A 14635-nucleotide genomic window follows, 5' to 3' on the forward strand; every position below is an offset into this window, starting at 1 on the left:
TGATACGGGAGTTTCAAATCTATACTCCGAATTCACAGTGAAGAGGGAGAACATGAACATCAGGTGAGTTGAATTATGCTCAGCAGCAAGCACAACCTTTCTGCTAATGCACCTGTGTTCTCAGGGCATTCAGACATTCTGCTCTTTTTCTACGTTTGCTCACTTTCCAAATTTAAGTGGCAGTACAACTTTATTCCACTTGTGGTTTTATTTTCTCAAATGAAGCAGGGCTGAGTTTTGCAGCAAAACAAATCCCAAAAAATCATAATGCCACTCCCCTCATATGGAAATATGGCATGCCCTGACATCAGGAGGTCACTTTTATATTAATTAACTATTTCCAGGATCAGCACAGTGTGATTTTTTTTCCCCTGATGATCTGAGGCTGAGAGGTGAATCCAGTGAAAGAAGCAAAACTAAACTGTGACAATTTTCTGCTATAAGTAAAAGCAAATGCACTTCTCAAGTACCCCAAGTTAGTTTTTTTTCCCTTGAAAATGTTTATAAGCACATTTTTGATCACAAGATTGGAATATGTCATGAGAACACATTCAAGTATGCATTTGCATTAATATTGTTGCCAGAAGCCATCTCACAGTCATCATCAGACATACTGGAGCCCCTAGAAAGCTTTCTGTGGGATTGGAAGGCATCCAGCCAGGGGAAAGCAAAGCCACCATGTGATCTGGATGCCCAGTTCCACAGGAAAACTATACATTAATGAATGGCAAGCACTCAAAGTGGTAGTTAGAGTGAATAGCTTGCAAGCAAATCATTGGCCGAGAACCATTAAGTATATAAAGTATTTGATAAATGAAAATTTGTAAGAAGTCTGTTTAAAAATAACCCACTGAAAGAAACCAGGCTAATTTTACAGCAAGAATTGCCCCTGTCAGAGTACTGCTAGCTGTAATGAAGATCACTAGAACATGAGTTGCCCATCCAGCCTTAAAGCATATCCAACATGGTATGTACTTTATACTGCAAAAGGACCCTTTTAGGTATCATTAGAACAATTTATTTTAATATTCCTGAACGGTAAATTATTAGAAGAAATCAAACAGCAGGGCTGGGTACCCTGCGATTCAGGGCTTGCACCCTATTCCCATTTTTCAGACAGATGGAAAGGGTTCATGTGCTTTACTGCGTGTTTATTTTCTTTTTCAGTACTGATCTGTAAATGCCAGTAGATCTACAGTTCAGTTCTTCATCCCAGAAAGCAGGGGTGTTGCACCTAAACCTACCGTTGGCACTCTCTGGACTTTTCATGCATACACTGCCCATTTCAGCAAACCTTCCTTCTTTCATTGCTTGACTTCCAGCTTATGATTCCCCCCCTTTAACCATGAAGTGACATTCTGGCCAACCACCACCTAACAGTCCTTCCCAGTTCAAATTCAAATCCTGTAGGTGTTAAAAAAAGAATATGCAGTTATCAACTCGTTAGGTAGAACTAATGCTAGCTCTCTGGGCTTTTGGTACACTTAATGCTTTAAAGGAAGCTAATCTCTAAGACACTTAGGGCAGTTTGCAGTGTTAATGTGTAAGAAGGTGTGGACACAGGCAGGCACAGGTGAGAGACTGCCTGAAGGGAAGGCGCAAAGTTGAATAATCTGCATGCACAGCATTCTGGCTCAGAAACTCTCAAAACACAGTCCTCCCCAACAGGAACAACTGGAAGACAGACAAAATGATGAAAAATGAAGGGATCAGCAAAAATCAGACCTAATATAAACCTAACTAAAATAAACTCAGCATGGCTTCTGTGGCTCATTCAAAAGAAGGTCTTCTTTGAGAGTTCATTTGCAAGAACTCAGTCCACTGAAGAAGAAAGATAGACTATAACTTCCTCTATTGTGTGCTATTAGGAGCCATTGGCAAATCTGACTGACAATATGAAGAGGTTTTTAAAGGGAAATACTGAAGATTGCAACGCTACCTACCAGACTGCATCATAGGAAATGTGACATCTCCAGCCAGAAAGCGTCAGTGCTCCTAAATACTGGGGTTAAGAGTTCGAAAGAGTTAAGATTATTTTCTTAATTGATGTAGGGAATGAGAGCTGTGAGAAGTACTTGTCTGAATTAAGAAACAAATTATAGTTTTTACGTAAGAAATCTTACAATTCTGTAATTTGTTTGAACAGAGGGGCCGTGTATCAGGAAACCTATTTTTAAAACTGCAATAAAGATGCATTGACTCTGTATGTTTAAAACAATCAAAATGGGGTCAGAAGGCTCAATGCTATAACCTTGTAACGATGGAAGCAGTGCATTCTATTGAATGATTAAATGTAGTTGTTTGTGCATGACTACTTTGTTTTTTAATGTGTGTAGCAACTTTTGCTGCAGGACATCAAGACTTTTTTTAATAATTGTTTTTCTGTGTCAGCATCAGATCCCTCCTAAAGAAATTCAAGGCTACAATTCGATTAACATGCTTGTTAAACCTCAGCTATGCCAACAGGACAACAGAGAAGCTGAATTTTAGGGTTCAAAACTATTATAATAGTTGATGTGGGTGAAGAAGTTTTTTTGCAATAGCAGTTGAGAAACATGTCAAGTCGCTAATACTGAATATTCAAGAATAGTAGAATATTGAAAGTTATAGACTATTCAGCAACCAAAGCACACACAATATTGCTTGCTGGTGTCTCTCTTTACTGTCTTTTGCATAGCCCTTACAACAGTAACAAAATATTGCCCAGCTCTGCCAGTATTCTCCATGAATTTGCAGCCCTGATGGGAGTCCAGAAGAGACCCCAAGGTATTTTATTGCTCAGGAAAAGCAAGCCAGGCAATAGTTCACAAACTGATTTGTGATTCTGTTTAATCCTATTGCTGTTTTGAGTCAATCATATTCTTCCCACCTTATTTATTATTAACAAGGGGAAATGTGGCCTGAGACCTCAAGGAATCAGCCAGGAGATGCTGTGGCTTCTCTCTGTGGTACCTGAGGGAGTCTTCTCCATTCTCTAAGGCTGACCCTGAACCAAAGAATTGCTTTACTCTCTGATGGATGGATTTTTTTTTAAAAGCACTTATTTTGCTACATTAAACAGTTGAGAGAGCTGAGACAATGAGCTTGACACCTCTGCTATCACTTGTAATAGGCAAAGTTGCAGGGGGTAAAATGACCATGCAAGTGAACTGACTTTGCTATGGCATGTTTGCATGAAATCAGCATTCCCAGCAGGCTTCAGGAAAAGAAACTGTGTGTTCAGATATCACTTGTTTTCCATTATGACCTTTTCCATCTTCTGTTAACATTCTTCTGAGATGAGCCCTTTTTATTATAAACCCTTATTCCATATGACAGCATTTTTCATATAGCCAAAATATTCCAGAGACCAAATCACCCCTGCATTCATTTCAGTCCTCTCTCTGCATAAAGGCGCTAACAGTTGACTTGCCTGGAAAAGAGAGCAATGAATTGCCTCCTTTTCTTACAGCTAATGTTAATACTGCAGTGTGCCAGGACAGTAACTGGGAACACTTATCAGATCAATAGCAATGCCCAAAGCAGAAGCAGCAGTTGGTGGCTATGCTCCAAAGTGCCTAATGGTAAAAAACGAAGATGAAGAAGCATTTCAGTTCATGTATTCACAGTGCCCAATGTTTGCACATGGTGGCTTAAGGGAAGGAACCAGTCAGGGGTCAAATCTAAGGCAGGACTTCTGGGAGTCATGTAGGCTACTCTCAGGCACCTAAGGGCAACTACAGACCTCACTGCAATACTTGGTTTTGTACCAGCTATCACATGTCATCTCATTCTTTAATCTTTTTTTTTCAAACCAGAAGTTTCAATCAATTTGGTCAGTGATTATATGTACCGCAGCTTTCCATGCAGTCTTCCTCTGTACTAGTGCACCGCAATAGTGATTTACTCAGGTAACCAATCTCAGTGGCAAACTGCCTCAGAAGACATAGGAAGTAGGAAGTAAATTTTGGAAGCCAGGGTCATTTTCATACAGAAGTCAGCAGGCTTCTGAGATGTCTAGATTTAAGGCATTGATATTTCAACAGTGTTCCTCTACATTAATTCCACATTGCTTGGGGAAGAAGATGCCTGGGGGAGATGTCAAACAGCAACTTTTCACTTTTGTATTCTTTTCATTATCATTCGATGAACATAGACAGGGAAATGTCATGCCTAGGATGCCTGTCTGTGAAAAGCCTGTACAATACAGAAGCAACTCTTTCAGATAAACAAAATTCAAGTAAAAAAAATGCTTTTGCATAAATAAAAACCAGGAAACAGAACTACATCTACCTAGTAGCGCTAGGTTAGCACGATTACTAACGCTAGCCGGAGAACCACATGTCCTTGTAATACCTAGGCATGATGGACGACCTTTGTAGCTGGCTAGGAAAAAGTGAGTGGTGATTCAAACTGGCCCTTCCTTCTTTTTACATGCAGGGCTTGTTTTCCTTTCCTCAAAAAAACAAGAGACAGCAAACAGAACTGATGTATTGGGGTGTTCCGAGCCAGCAAGCTACGAAGTTAATGGACAGCTTTTTAGGGCATGGTGACCCATACGAACGAGCAGAAGTAACAACACACTTCTTTTATCGACTTTGTATTTGGATGGAAATCACATGCCTCTATTATTGTATAACTTCAGGAATATAAGGTGGCATCTCGCCCGTCTGTTTACGGCCACCACACTCCCCCTAACATTGCATCTGTCCTCTATTTTGTTTTCTCATATACTTACTCTTCGGTCACTCTCAAGCTCAAATTAGAGTGCTTTCTTCCCTCATTTAAGGAGGAATTGTTCTTTTCTAGATCTATGCAGAAAAATCAGCGTATACATTTGTCTTGATTTTTGTTCTGTGTTAATATGTCACGATGCTCATAGCAAAGGTGAGCTTATGGAACTAGTAATTTTGGACTCTGGGAAGGTGTGAAGATATAAATTGTCTCCTCAGAGGTCTATGCTTTTCAGTTGTATCCAGTCCACACAGGCTGGATCAGTATGTGTTTCTGCTGAAGCGCCAGCTTGAGGGATCTGTTACAGAAACTCAAGAGGGTGTTATGTTTCAAGAAAAGATGACAGGAGCAGGGGGAACTCACTACCTTCTATGGTACTGGCAACATTCAAGTTGTGTCCTGTGTCTTCCATCTGTAGTCTCCAGGCTGGTGTACCTCAGCCCCATCAAAACAGAGTCTGGTCTTCTCTCTTAACACATACCTTGCTGATCTGACTCTCCTCTGGAATACAGAAACAGTTGTTTCTGCTGAAGCTGTCAACTCCCTGAAGGTATCGAAGAAAGGTAGTGAGGTGATCTTAGTAGAATGGAGGGTGGGAAGAGGGGCAGTTTATCAGTCAGAAAAGTGACTGAATTGCCAGCTTCCCAGAGGAAACACTGGATAAAAGAGAATGAGTAGCAGGGAGAAGGTGAAGTTCTGCTTTTCTTCATGTCTTTCTCTAAGTTAGTTGCTGAAATCTGTGAGAGGCGCCTGCCACTACTCACATCTCAAAATCTCCTTCAGAACAGCACTCTAACAAAGAGGATTCTGTTCACTAGAAAATGTAACTGCTGCTTGTGACTGACCGGTTTCGCTCAGTCTCCAAAATCCAGCAGGCTGAGAAGCAGTACCAGGTTGAAGGATCTTAGCACCAGGGAGGTGAGAGCTACAAAGACAGTGCAGAACGTTCTGATTCTCAGGGGTGTTGGTTGTTCGGTGAAAAATGCAAAAGATTATTACATTTGACATAATCTTGCTTTACCCCCAAACTTATGAACAAGTGTTGTCAAAAAAGTGGCTGTCAGCTAGATTAAGTTTATTAAAGCCACATGAAGAAATAAAACCAAAATAGATGATCCAATGTCACCCTGTATTCTTTTCTCAACAGTTGCATTTCAGCTAGAGGACAACACTAGGCCAAATTACTGTTTGTAACAAACAAACAGATGTGTTCTCTTTGAAATAAATGCATGCACTTATTCTCTGCCTGCATTAAGTCTGTTACCAGGTTTTTATGAGATTTGGCAAGTGCAGTGTTATCTGTTAATATCTGAAGGTGGGAGTGTTCAGGGAGTTGTCTGGAAGGCTTGCAAGACTAGATCTGATCATATCCACCCACACTAATTAACACATTACATAAAAGTACAAGTTTCTCTTTGCAAACATCAGAATCACTTGCCCAGGCACTTTCTATTAAGTTCTAGAAGAACTATAGGGATGGACTCCGTCACTTTTTAACAGAACAATGGATGAGTAGGCAGGATATAGTTCCCACTTTCAGGGCTCACTCCTTTTCTTCATCCTGCTGAAAGCATGCCATCAGCAGGGATATGGCTGGAAGGACCTTCTTAAAGTTCACTAAGGCTGCATAAGGGAACATGATTTTTTTTTTTCCTCATCGAAAACAAACTACAAAATCAAATACTGAACATGAGGAATCAGATTTACTTACAAAGGACTCCTCCTCTCCCTGCCCTGCCTCAGTAATTCTGAAAATTGCTTTGTGTGAACACCGGCCTCTGAAAACACTCGGTACTTAAAAATCCTCCCATTTAAATAGGGTCTTTTTCTGTCAGGAGAACCTATGTCCCAAAACGGCTAACACTTCTGTATCATTCAAGTTTTAAAACAGCAGCAATCTCCTGTATCAAAACAATAGTAAGGGATCTTCTACTTCTTCATAGATTGGAGCAAGTAAAACTAATTTCATATGAAACTTCTGTGATCTGCTCCTACAGCTTCACCTAGATTCCTCCAGCAGGATAATAAATATATACCCCGATTTCGATTTACTCCAGACCCTTTGTATGACATCTGGCTTCAAGATGGTGGCACTGAAAAGTGCAGTAATGACATTGGAAAACAGAAGGAAAAAAAATAATTGGGCAGTGGAAAGCAGGAGGCAGTGGAGAGAGCAGGGAAAACCAAAATTAAAATAAGTCAAAGGGCGGAAATTCCTTTGAGAAGGCCTTAGGCTTCAACAAAGCTTGTCGACATTTGCAGCACTTTAAGATTACCCAATACTAACCTTATGTGAAAAGGGACAGTAGACCTCAGCAGGCATTCCAGAGGAGCCCTTCTATTAAAAAAAAAGTCTTCAAATGTATCCATCCAAATTTGCAAGTAGCTCACTGGATGGAGAGCGCTCTAATCTCGCAACACTCACAAGAGAAGAAACTCTCTTACCCAACTCTTCTTACTATCTGAAAAGCAAAGTCAATGTTTTCCTCATTATTTTCTGTTTGCTGCATACCTCTCCCCCACTGTGACTGCTATTTGACCTGCTGTCCGCTCAGAGACCCTGAGGGAAAGAGAGAGGGAAGTTTGTGTGTGTGTGTACGAGAGGAGTGAGATGATGAGAGTCTCAGCTATGTTCTGACTTTTTTATATTCATTAGAAAGAAATCAACAGCACTTATGTAAGACAACCTCTGAAGAGAGGGAACATCTTTTATGCAGTGCAGGAAAAGAGCAGATTCATCTAAGGGACAGGATTGGGGGATGAGTGGGGACTTAGTTTCAATGTGTGTAATAGTTTTTACCTCCCTTTTGCATTAGCATGTTATAATAGAGTCTCAACATAAAGGTTTAAATTAAGGGGGACACTGCAGGGTGCTCTCTCTCACCAATTCTGTTTGCCCTTGCATTTACAAGCCTGGCATGTGTGACTGTGATTAATGAGAAACTAGACAGGATTAGAGTGCATAAGGGGATGTACGTATAATCATCCCTTCCCCTCCCAAGCGTCTCTTGATAAATATGGTACCTTCGGTATTCCTGGCAGATCCTGGAAGGGCTCTCCCCTCATTGCACTTGTGTTTTCAATGAACTGGGTTTCTTCTCAAAAAATTGACAAAAAATAAAGCTGAAAGCATCTATTAGGGTGGGCGTCAAAATCACAGAGATCAAAGTTTCTTTTCATCCTCTCCAGAGAGCCTCAGACATCTAGGAATTCAAAACAAAACTCCATTGTAAGAAACCTTTTCAAAGCTGGCACAGTGCTACAGCTTATATGTTCTGCACTCAGAAGGAAAGCACTGACCCAGATAGGAGAGCTCCTCAGAATAACCATGCAGGCAGAGGGGCTTGCATCAATGGCACTTTTGGCAATATCTTCCTCTTGAACTGCTCAAGAAGAGATGTATCTACTGATTTGCAGTATGGTTTAGACCTTCAGATTTTAACATTCACATCATTGCACCTAAGTAGTTGGTCTCCATTCTACATGGAAGAACCAAAGGGGTATTTCAAATACAGCTCACAGCTTTTCTGCTGTAACTCAGATCTCTTTTAGGACATGATGTATTTTGGCATATGTTTTTTTTCCTCTTCTAAATTTTTGTATAGAACCTCTTGGTTTATGAACAAATACTGCTTTTCATTTCTATAGCATGTTCCATTTGAATTTGCTGAGCTTTTGACAAACATTTAGGTAGTCAGACTTACAACTTTTGAGGTAGGGAAACACTAGAAATATCTGCTTTGCAGGTCAGGGTGCACCTTGAAATTATGCAGTTTGCCCCAGGTCACACAGGACATCTATGGAAAAGCTCGAAATTCAAGTCAGAAGCCCTAAATTCACTCCTTTACTTTAACCACATGGCCTTCCTTGAGGCGCTTCATTCAGGTTTTCTCCAGTTAGGCTTGCTACTTTCCTGTATTGCAATTATATTAATTCCTCTTTTAGTAGTGTTCCAGTATGTTTCAACTACATTACTATGCCTAGTGCTGCACACTGCATCTGGCATAGGAATGCAGTGTTGCTCTTACTAGGCTGTCAAAGAGAGTATATCATTACAAAAATAAATAATGTCTAGCTGCTTCTGGCATTTCAGTCCAAGCAGTATTTATCACTTTTGGCTGATGAGTGCCTGATTCAATGCCCCTAAAAAACAATGGGTGTATCCCCAGTTGAATTCAACGTGCATTTAATCAGGTCTTTGCTAACTGTGCTTCCAAACTTCACATTTCATGAGCACTACAGTACTGTGTCTTCTATTTTTAGAGCATTATTCCACTTACTTCACTGTGCAGATTGATACAATGGATTTTCTCTGCATGGATTATGTCAGTGAATGTATGTTTGTACAAGCAGGCTCTAGTTTTAGTTCTAGATTTAGTTCGTCCCCAGTGTGATGCTGCCTACATGCGTGGCAATCTGGGATTAATGCTGAAAATATATATATATATTTTATCATAAATGAACAAAAATACTCAGAAAGACAATTAAATTTCATATATGAGTTCAGTGACAGAAACAATCTTCCACTATTCAAACTGTCTGCTCTTCTGACTGAGCATTCCTCTCCAGACTTCACAGGTGAAGTAAGACAGCTTTCTTGGGCCTAGCACAGTCCTTCCAGACAGAAGTCCTGGGTGGCCTTTAACAAAGAAAACGCTTCTCCACAGTTGCTCCTTCCCTGATGTGAGTTGGGAACAGCTTCATCAAGGGATGTAAAGTGAAGAAAGGGAAGGAAGCTTCCATTAAATGTCCATAACTTTTAGTTCTTCAAAGTATTTTTTGAGTTCCCCATTCAAAAAGATGAAATGAAACCAGTAGCAGTTTGTAATTGCATTCCTCTGAAGAGAGGGAATAAAGCATGTATGGGGTGTAATGTGCTGCCTCTCAGCTGAAACAGCCTACAGACACTTTAGAAACAAAAATTACATCTTAAAACTATGAGTAGATTTAACAATTGAACTCTAAAGAATTAAACATCATATAAACATTTCACACTTTTTGTTTTTCTTTCCAAGAGTCCATAGTCTAGTCATTCAATCCTGTGCAAAGGTCATGTTACTATGGATATGACCTGCAAGAAATGTGTTGCCTCAGAGCAGTGCAAGTCACATGAACAGGCTAAAAGCCAAGCCTGCTGATTCACAGTCTTGTCAGGATTTTCATGCTTGTGTTGGTTTCACTGAAGAATAGTCCTTGCACCATCATCAAGTCTATGTTCGTCCTTTAAAAGTGTTCATGCAAGTGTAGCTTCCAGAAAACTTGTGGATTTCTTCAAGTGCTGCCTGAGGGAGAATGCTGCAGGAGAAGCAGAAAGAAAATAAGCAGACCAGACAAACCTCTTAGTCTAGTCTAATAAGAGGATGTGTAAATATGTGTTTATGTACACACATATGTAAGTATACATATTCTCCAAAATCGTCCTGTGAGAGTGCACAGACAAAACATGTGTCAGTGTCCTGCTGTGAGTAGGCCTAAAGGAAGAAAGTTATATCAAGTCACTCTTTCTCTACAGAAATATTTATCCAAAAAGGTCTGTAAAAACTGTAACTTGGAAGATACCATCTTGGTTTATTCCTCCCAAATATTGTGCAGAATCTTGTACTCTGAAATACACAAATTTAAACTGAGTTCTTTGGTTACCTTGCCATGTATTTGTGCTAGGCATGTGGCCTCCTTATCATAAGGTATGGATATAGATCAATTTCCTGACAGCTACCGTAATGGAAAATAAATTATTAATTCTTACAATAAAGCAGAAGGAGAGCAGCCCTTTTTGCAGTCTGTAGAATTTCTGGGAACTTTTGAGAGCATCCCAAATTTTACATTCAGAGTGAAGCATTTATTGTGAATTATTTTTTCTTGTTCGAAATGCAATATTGTAATTATTTTCCACAGAAATCTCATGGCCTTGTTTCAGTACCTGACTGAAGTAGGTTTTCCAAAGGCTTTAGCGCAAACTCTCATGGAAACACAATTTTAAATGTCCTTTCTCTTTAGTTGTTTCAGGATATGAAGTTATGACTTTCTTTTCTTAGGGACTTTAAAATTCCTGTCCTAATCATATGCAAAAATATTTTTTTAATAGTTTCATTGCTTTAACACAAGCAATGCTCTCTAAATACACCTGTGATACCTTATTGTACAGTAATCCTTTATAATACAAAGCCCGGAGTCCAAAGAGTACTAAATCAAAATCAACTACACGCATATGTTAATTGTTAAGAAATTTTGTAGATACAAATACCAGTTCAGACCTCAGGAATCCAAATTTTGGGAGTGAAACTGGTTTCATAAAGGGGTTATACCCAGGGAAAGCATCTACAAAGGCAATCTCAGAAAGCTTCTCCCTGTTGCTTCTATGACTGTCTTTCATGGGAAGGAATGAACCAATCTGATCTTGGATATCGGGTTACAGTCAAACTGAGGTTCGCCTTGGTGGTCAGACACAGAGTACTGTAAGCCAGTCTTGCCTAACTGGCTAGGCTATTGCTGGGCAAAGGAAATACTTACCTTTTTAGGATGACAAGAACATGCATTGTCCATGGAAGGAGCAGGAAGGCTTGATTCATCTGAACAGCTTCTACGGTCCTCCTAGCCACTGTCTCTGGCTTGAGAGGAGGAAAAAGATTAGGGAACCTGAATAAATAAAGTAAAAAATAAAATAATTATTTGTTAACCAAACTCCTTCTTTAAGATATCACTGTCCAAGTCCTGTTACTCACTAAGCTATCGCTGGTTACTGGCATTCAAACATGCCCCAAAGCAGGCTGGAAGAAGCAGAAAGCCCAGTTCCAACTAGTACTATTGGGTTAGCTAAATGGTTAAGAATGTATATGTTGGTGCCTTTAGGGGGAAGTGGCAGAGTGTATTCAGAACCTCCATTCAGGGATTTTCTTAAACTGTATGCAAACCAATACCAAAATGCTGTCTTTTCCAGTGTTGGTGTTTTTCTTCTTCCTCTCTGTTGCTCTTTGCTTGATTCAAATTCTTGACAGGTGAAAGACAAGTATTTTCCCTCATTGCTTTTAATACCAAACATAAGGCTTTTCCCAGCTCCAGCAATAGCCTGACACTGCATATTTTCTTGACTAAGAGAGCACAAACTATATTAATAGGTTATTTTGTCCATTGTAAAAGATTAATTTCATCAGCCATTAGTCTTTGAATTTAGCTTGTTCTCTTAGAGAGAGGCAAAAAGGAGGTACTGATAGCTTTACTTCTGTAAGTGGCTATCATTCCTTTCAGTGGGAAAAAATTAAGTATTGCAACAAATAAAGAAGGAATTTGTACTGCTAATTCTCAAGTAATTTGTAGACTGCTCCTTCTGAATGACCTCAATTTTTAGATTGCCTCCCCTCCCTCTCTGGTGGCTGCATATGGCCCAAATACAGTCAGGGAAAAATAGCTTCCAGTTTTCTCTGTAGAAGCAAATGTCTCACTCAGTACAGGCAGGCTGTATGAATGTGCCAGCAAAGTGAGGGAACCAGTCTGATGAGTCCCAGGTGGCCTAGAGTGACCCTCTGTTCCCAGGCAGCCAAATGAGACATCAAATTCTCTTAACTAAATGAAGCATTAATTAGGAGTGTATTCTGATGATTCATTTAAAATGAGATGCTTTATTCTAGTTCCCCTGGACTGACCTGATTCTCATGCCCTGAAACATCTCTGTGCTCGTGTGGAAGGGCAGGACTGTTGTGGCATTCACTCCAGGACAGTCTAGCAGCCCCAAGGTCAGGCTCTCCATAAAGGCAAAGGACGAGGCTTTGGAGGTGCAATAGTCAATGGCACCAGGGATGGCTGACAAGGCCAGGACAGAGTTCAGGCAAACAATGTGTCCATTCTGCAACTCCAGCATCCTTGGCAGGAATGCTTTGGTGGTCTGAAGAACAACAGAGTTAAAAAAAAAAAAAAAAAAAAAAAAAAGGTTTGCTCAGCAGAGATATAGCAAAAACAATAGTAACTGAAAAAAATAAGGTGACACAGAGACAACAAGCCAAACTGTGCTGTTCATTATGCAAGGAAAGAAATGGGAGAGTACCTTGTTGCTTTGTTATTTTCTGAAAGATTCTAAACAGGCCAAGTTTGTGTAGAAACAAAACAGAATCTTTCCTAGCACGTAAGCAAGCAGTACCCATGGATAAAGGCCATGAACAGAATGCTTTGTATGTTCTTAAACATGAAGCGGATAAAGTTCAACAAAGTGATAAAATCACAAGAAGTTATTTTTTTATTACTATTATCTAATTCAAAATGGAATGAGTTTCACACTAGCTTCCTTCCCTGAGCAAGGTAGTCTCATGCTCCTCTGATGTTCCATACACATCACTGTACAAAAAACTATCCTCTGTGAGCTCAGGCTTTCTCCAAAGGAATCAAGTGTTTTACTGGAAATCACAGAATGGGGATACAAGAGCGTCAAATACGGTGTTACTACTGGAAAAATGAAATTTTTTTAGACTTCCTTCCTCTGGCCTTTGCCCCTCACATTGTTTTTTCTGCCTCCTTTTCATGTCAGACTGATTTTACCAAGCATCACGTAGAAGGACCTACTAGCAGCCAAGTGTTTACTGGCTGTAATCTGTCACTCTCATTTCCAATTCTGAATACATGTGATACAAGAGCTTCTCTTACCCAGAACTGTCCCAGGGTGTTTATATGTTGTGATTTGAGCAGTGCATCATCATCGCTGTCCATCAGACTCTTACCATGGACCACAGCAGCATTGTTCACCAGGATAGTGATATCACCCACCTGCAAAAAAAGCAAATTACTTGTTACCACTAGTATCTCTCCTCACAAATCAGCAGTCAGCACTGTATCTGAAATATCTATTATTGCCTAAATACATTACTATTTTCATAGCTTTAGACATTTTTGCCTATAGGTCTTGTAATCCTTCCAGATCACTTAAAACAGGTAGCTAGGCTTTGTACAACATAATCTGGATGGTCACCCTTCTTTTTCCCAATTTGCCAATATAGGTTTTTTCTCATCAAATATGAGCCGTTGCTAAATTCTGCCCGCAAACAGTGTTTCCACAGACACTAACCTTTTCCCTCACAGCTTTGGCTTGCTGATAGACCTCCTCTCGATTTCCTACATCACAAATGAAATAATAGCATTCCGTCCCCATCATCCTGATTTCCTCTGTGGTATCCTTCAGGCATTTCTCAGTTCGACCCCACAGGATGATCTGCAGCAAGAAACTTTTGTTAGAGTCAAACCGCTTCTGCTTCAAATCTAAAATAATTAAAACATGCTTCTAACTTCAACAATTTGATGAATATCTTTGATGTGTTTTCACTGCCAGCCCTGTTGCATTGTTTCATTTAAGACTAACAATGATTTTCTATTACATGAGGATGGGACTTGAGTATCATGGTGGTAGCTGTATCCCACTGCTGATACTCTCTTTACAGGTTCTTTACAAGTAACACAATAGCTAACACAAAAAAATCAGATCTTTAGCCTAACATGACAAATATATGAAACACTTGGCAAATTTTCTGTATCATTAAATTTCAAATCCATCCCTGCTTTTGCTATACACACACACACAGAGAAAGACAAATTTATTCTAAAATCACAGACCTTCCTCTATATCTGGTATGTTATCTACTTCTTGTTCTGCATTTGGAGATAGTATCTGCTCTGCAGTAAAACATATTTTTTCAGCATATCATATGTAACTATTTGCAATGCTGTTTGCAGGCTGGTGTCCTACGTGCATTTCAAACAAATGCTTCATCCTAATACAGACATTTAATGTGAGAAATTTCAAGCAAGAATTTATTTTGCAACTACTATATGCAAGATTTCACTTGCCACTCTCATTTAACACAGTAAAAATGATACAATAGTTCTTGTACAAAGAATAATTCTGAATATCCATGGAAACAAAACATTCAAATCATAAGAGCAT

General features: G+C 39.6%; 1 protein-coding gene across 6 annotated transcripts in view; it reads right to left on the minus strand.

Annotated features, from left to right (window-relative positions):
- Positions 1–8882: 8882 nt before the first annotated feature.
- DHRS3 (dehydrogenase/reductase 3) overlaps positions 8883–14635 on the minus strand; it is a 79595-nt gene continuing 73842 nt past the window's right edge. For all 6 annotated transcript variants that reach the window (XM_030016891.2, XM_030016892.2, XM_030016894.2 and 3 more), the window contains 5 exons: positions 13763–13906; positions 13345–13464; positions 12354–12592; positions 11224–11349; positions 8883–10008 (listed from right to left, as the gene is read on the minus strand). In XM_030016891.2, coding sequence (XP_029872751.1) covers positions 9924–10008; positions 11224–11349; positions 12354–12592; positions 13345–13464; positions 13763–13906 — 714 coding nt within the window. In that variant the 3' untranslated portion in view covers positions 8883–9923. The remainder of the gene's footprint in view (positions 10009–11223; positions 11350–12353; positions 12593–13344; positions 13465–13762; positions 13907–14635) is intronic.

This window comes from Aquila chrysaetos, chromosome 6 (assembly GCF_900496995.4).
Source record: "Aquila chrysaetos chrysaetos chromosome 6, bAquChr1.4, whole genome shotgun sequence".
In the NCBI taxonomy this organism is placed as follows: Eukaryota; Metazoa; Chordata; class Aves; order Accipitriformes; family Accipitridae; genus Aquila; species Aquila chrysaetos.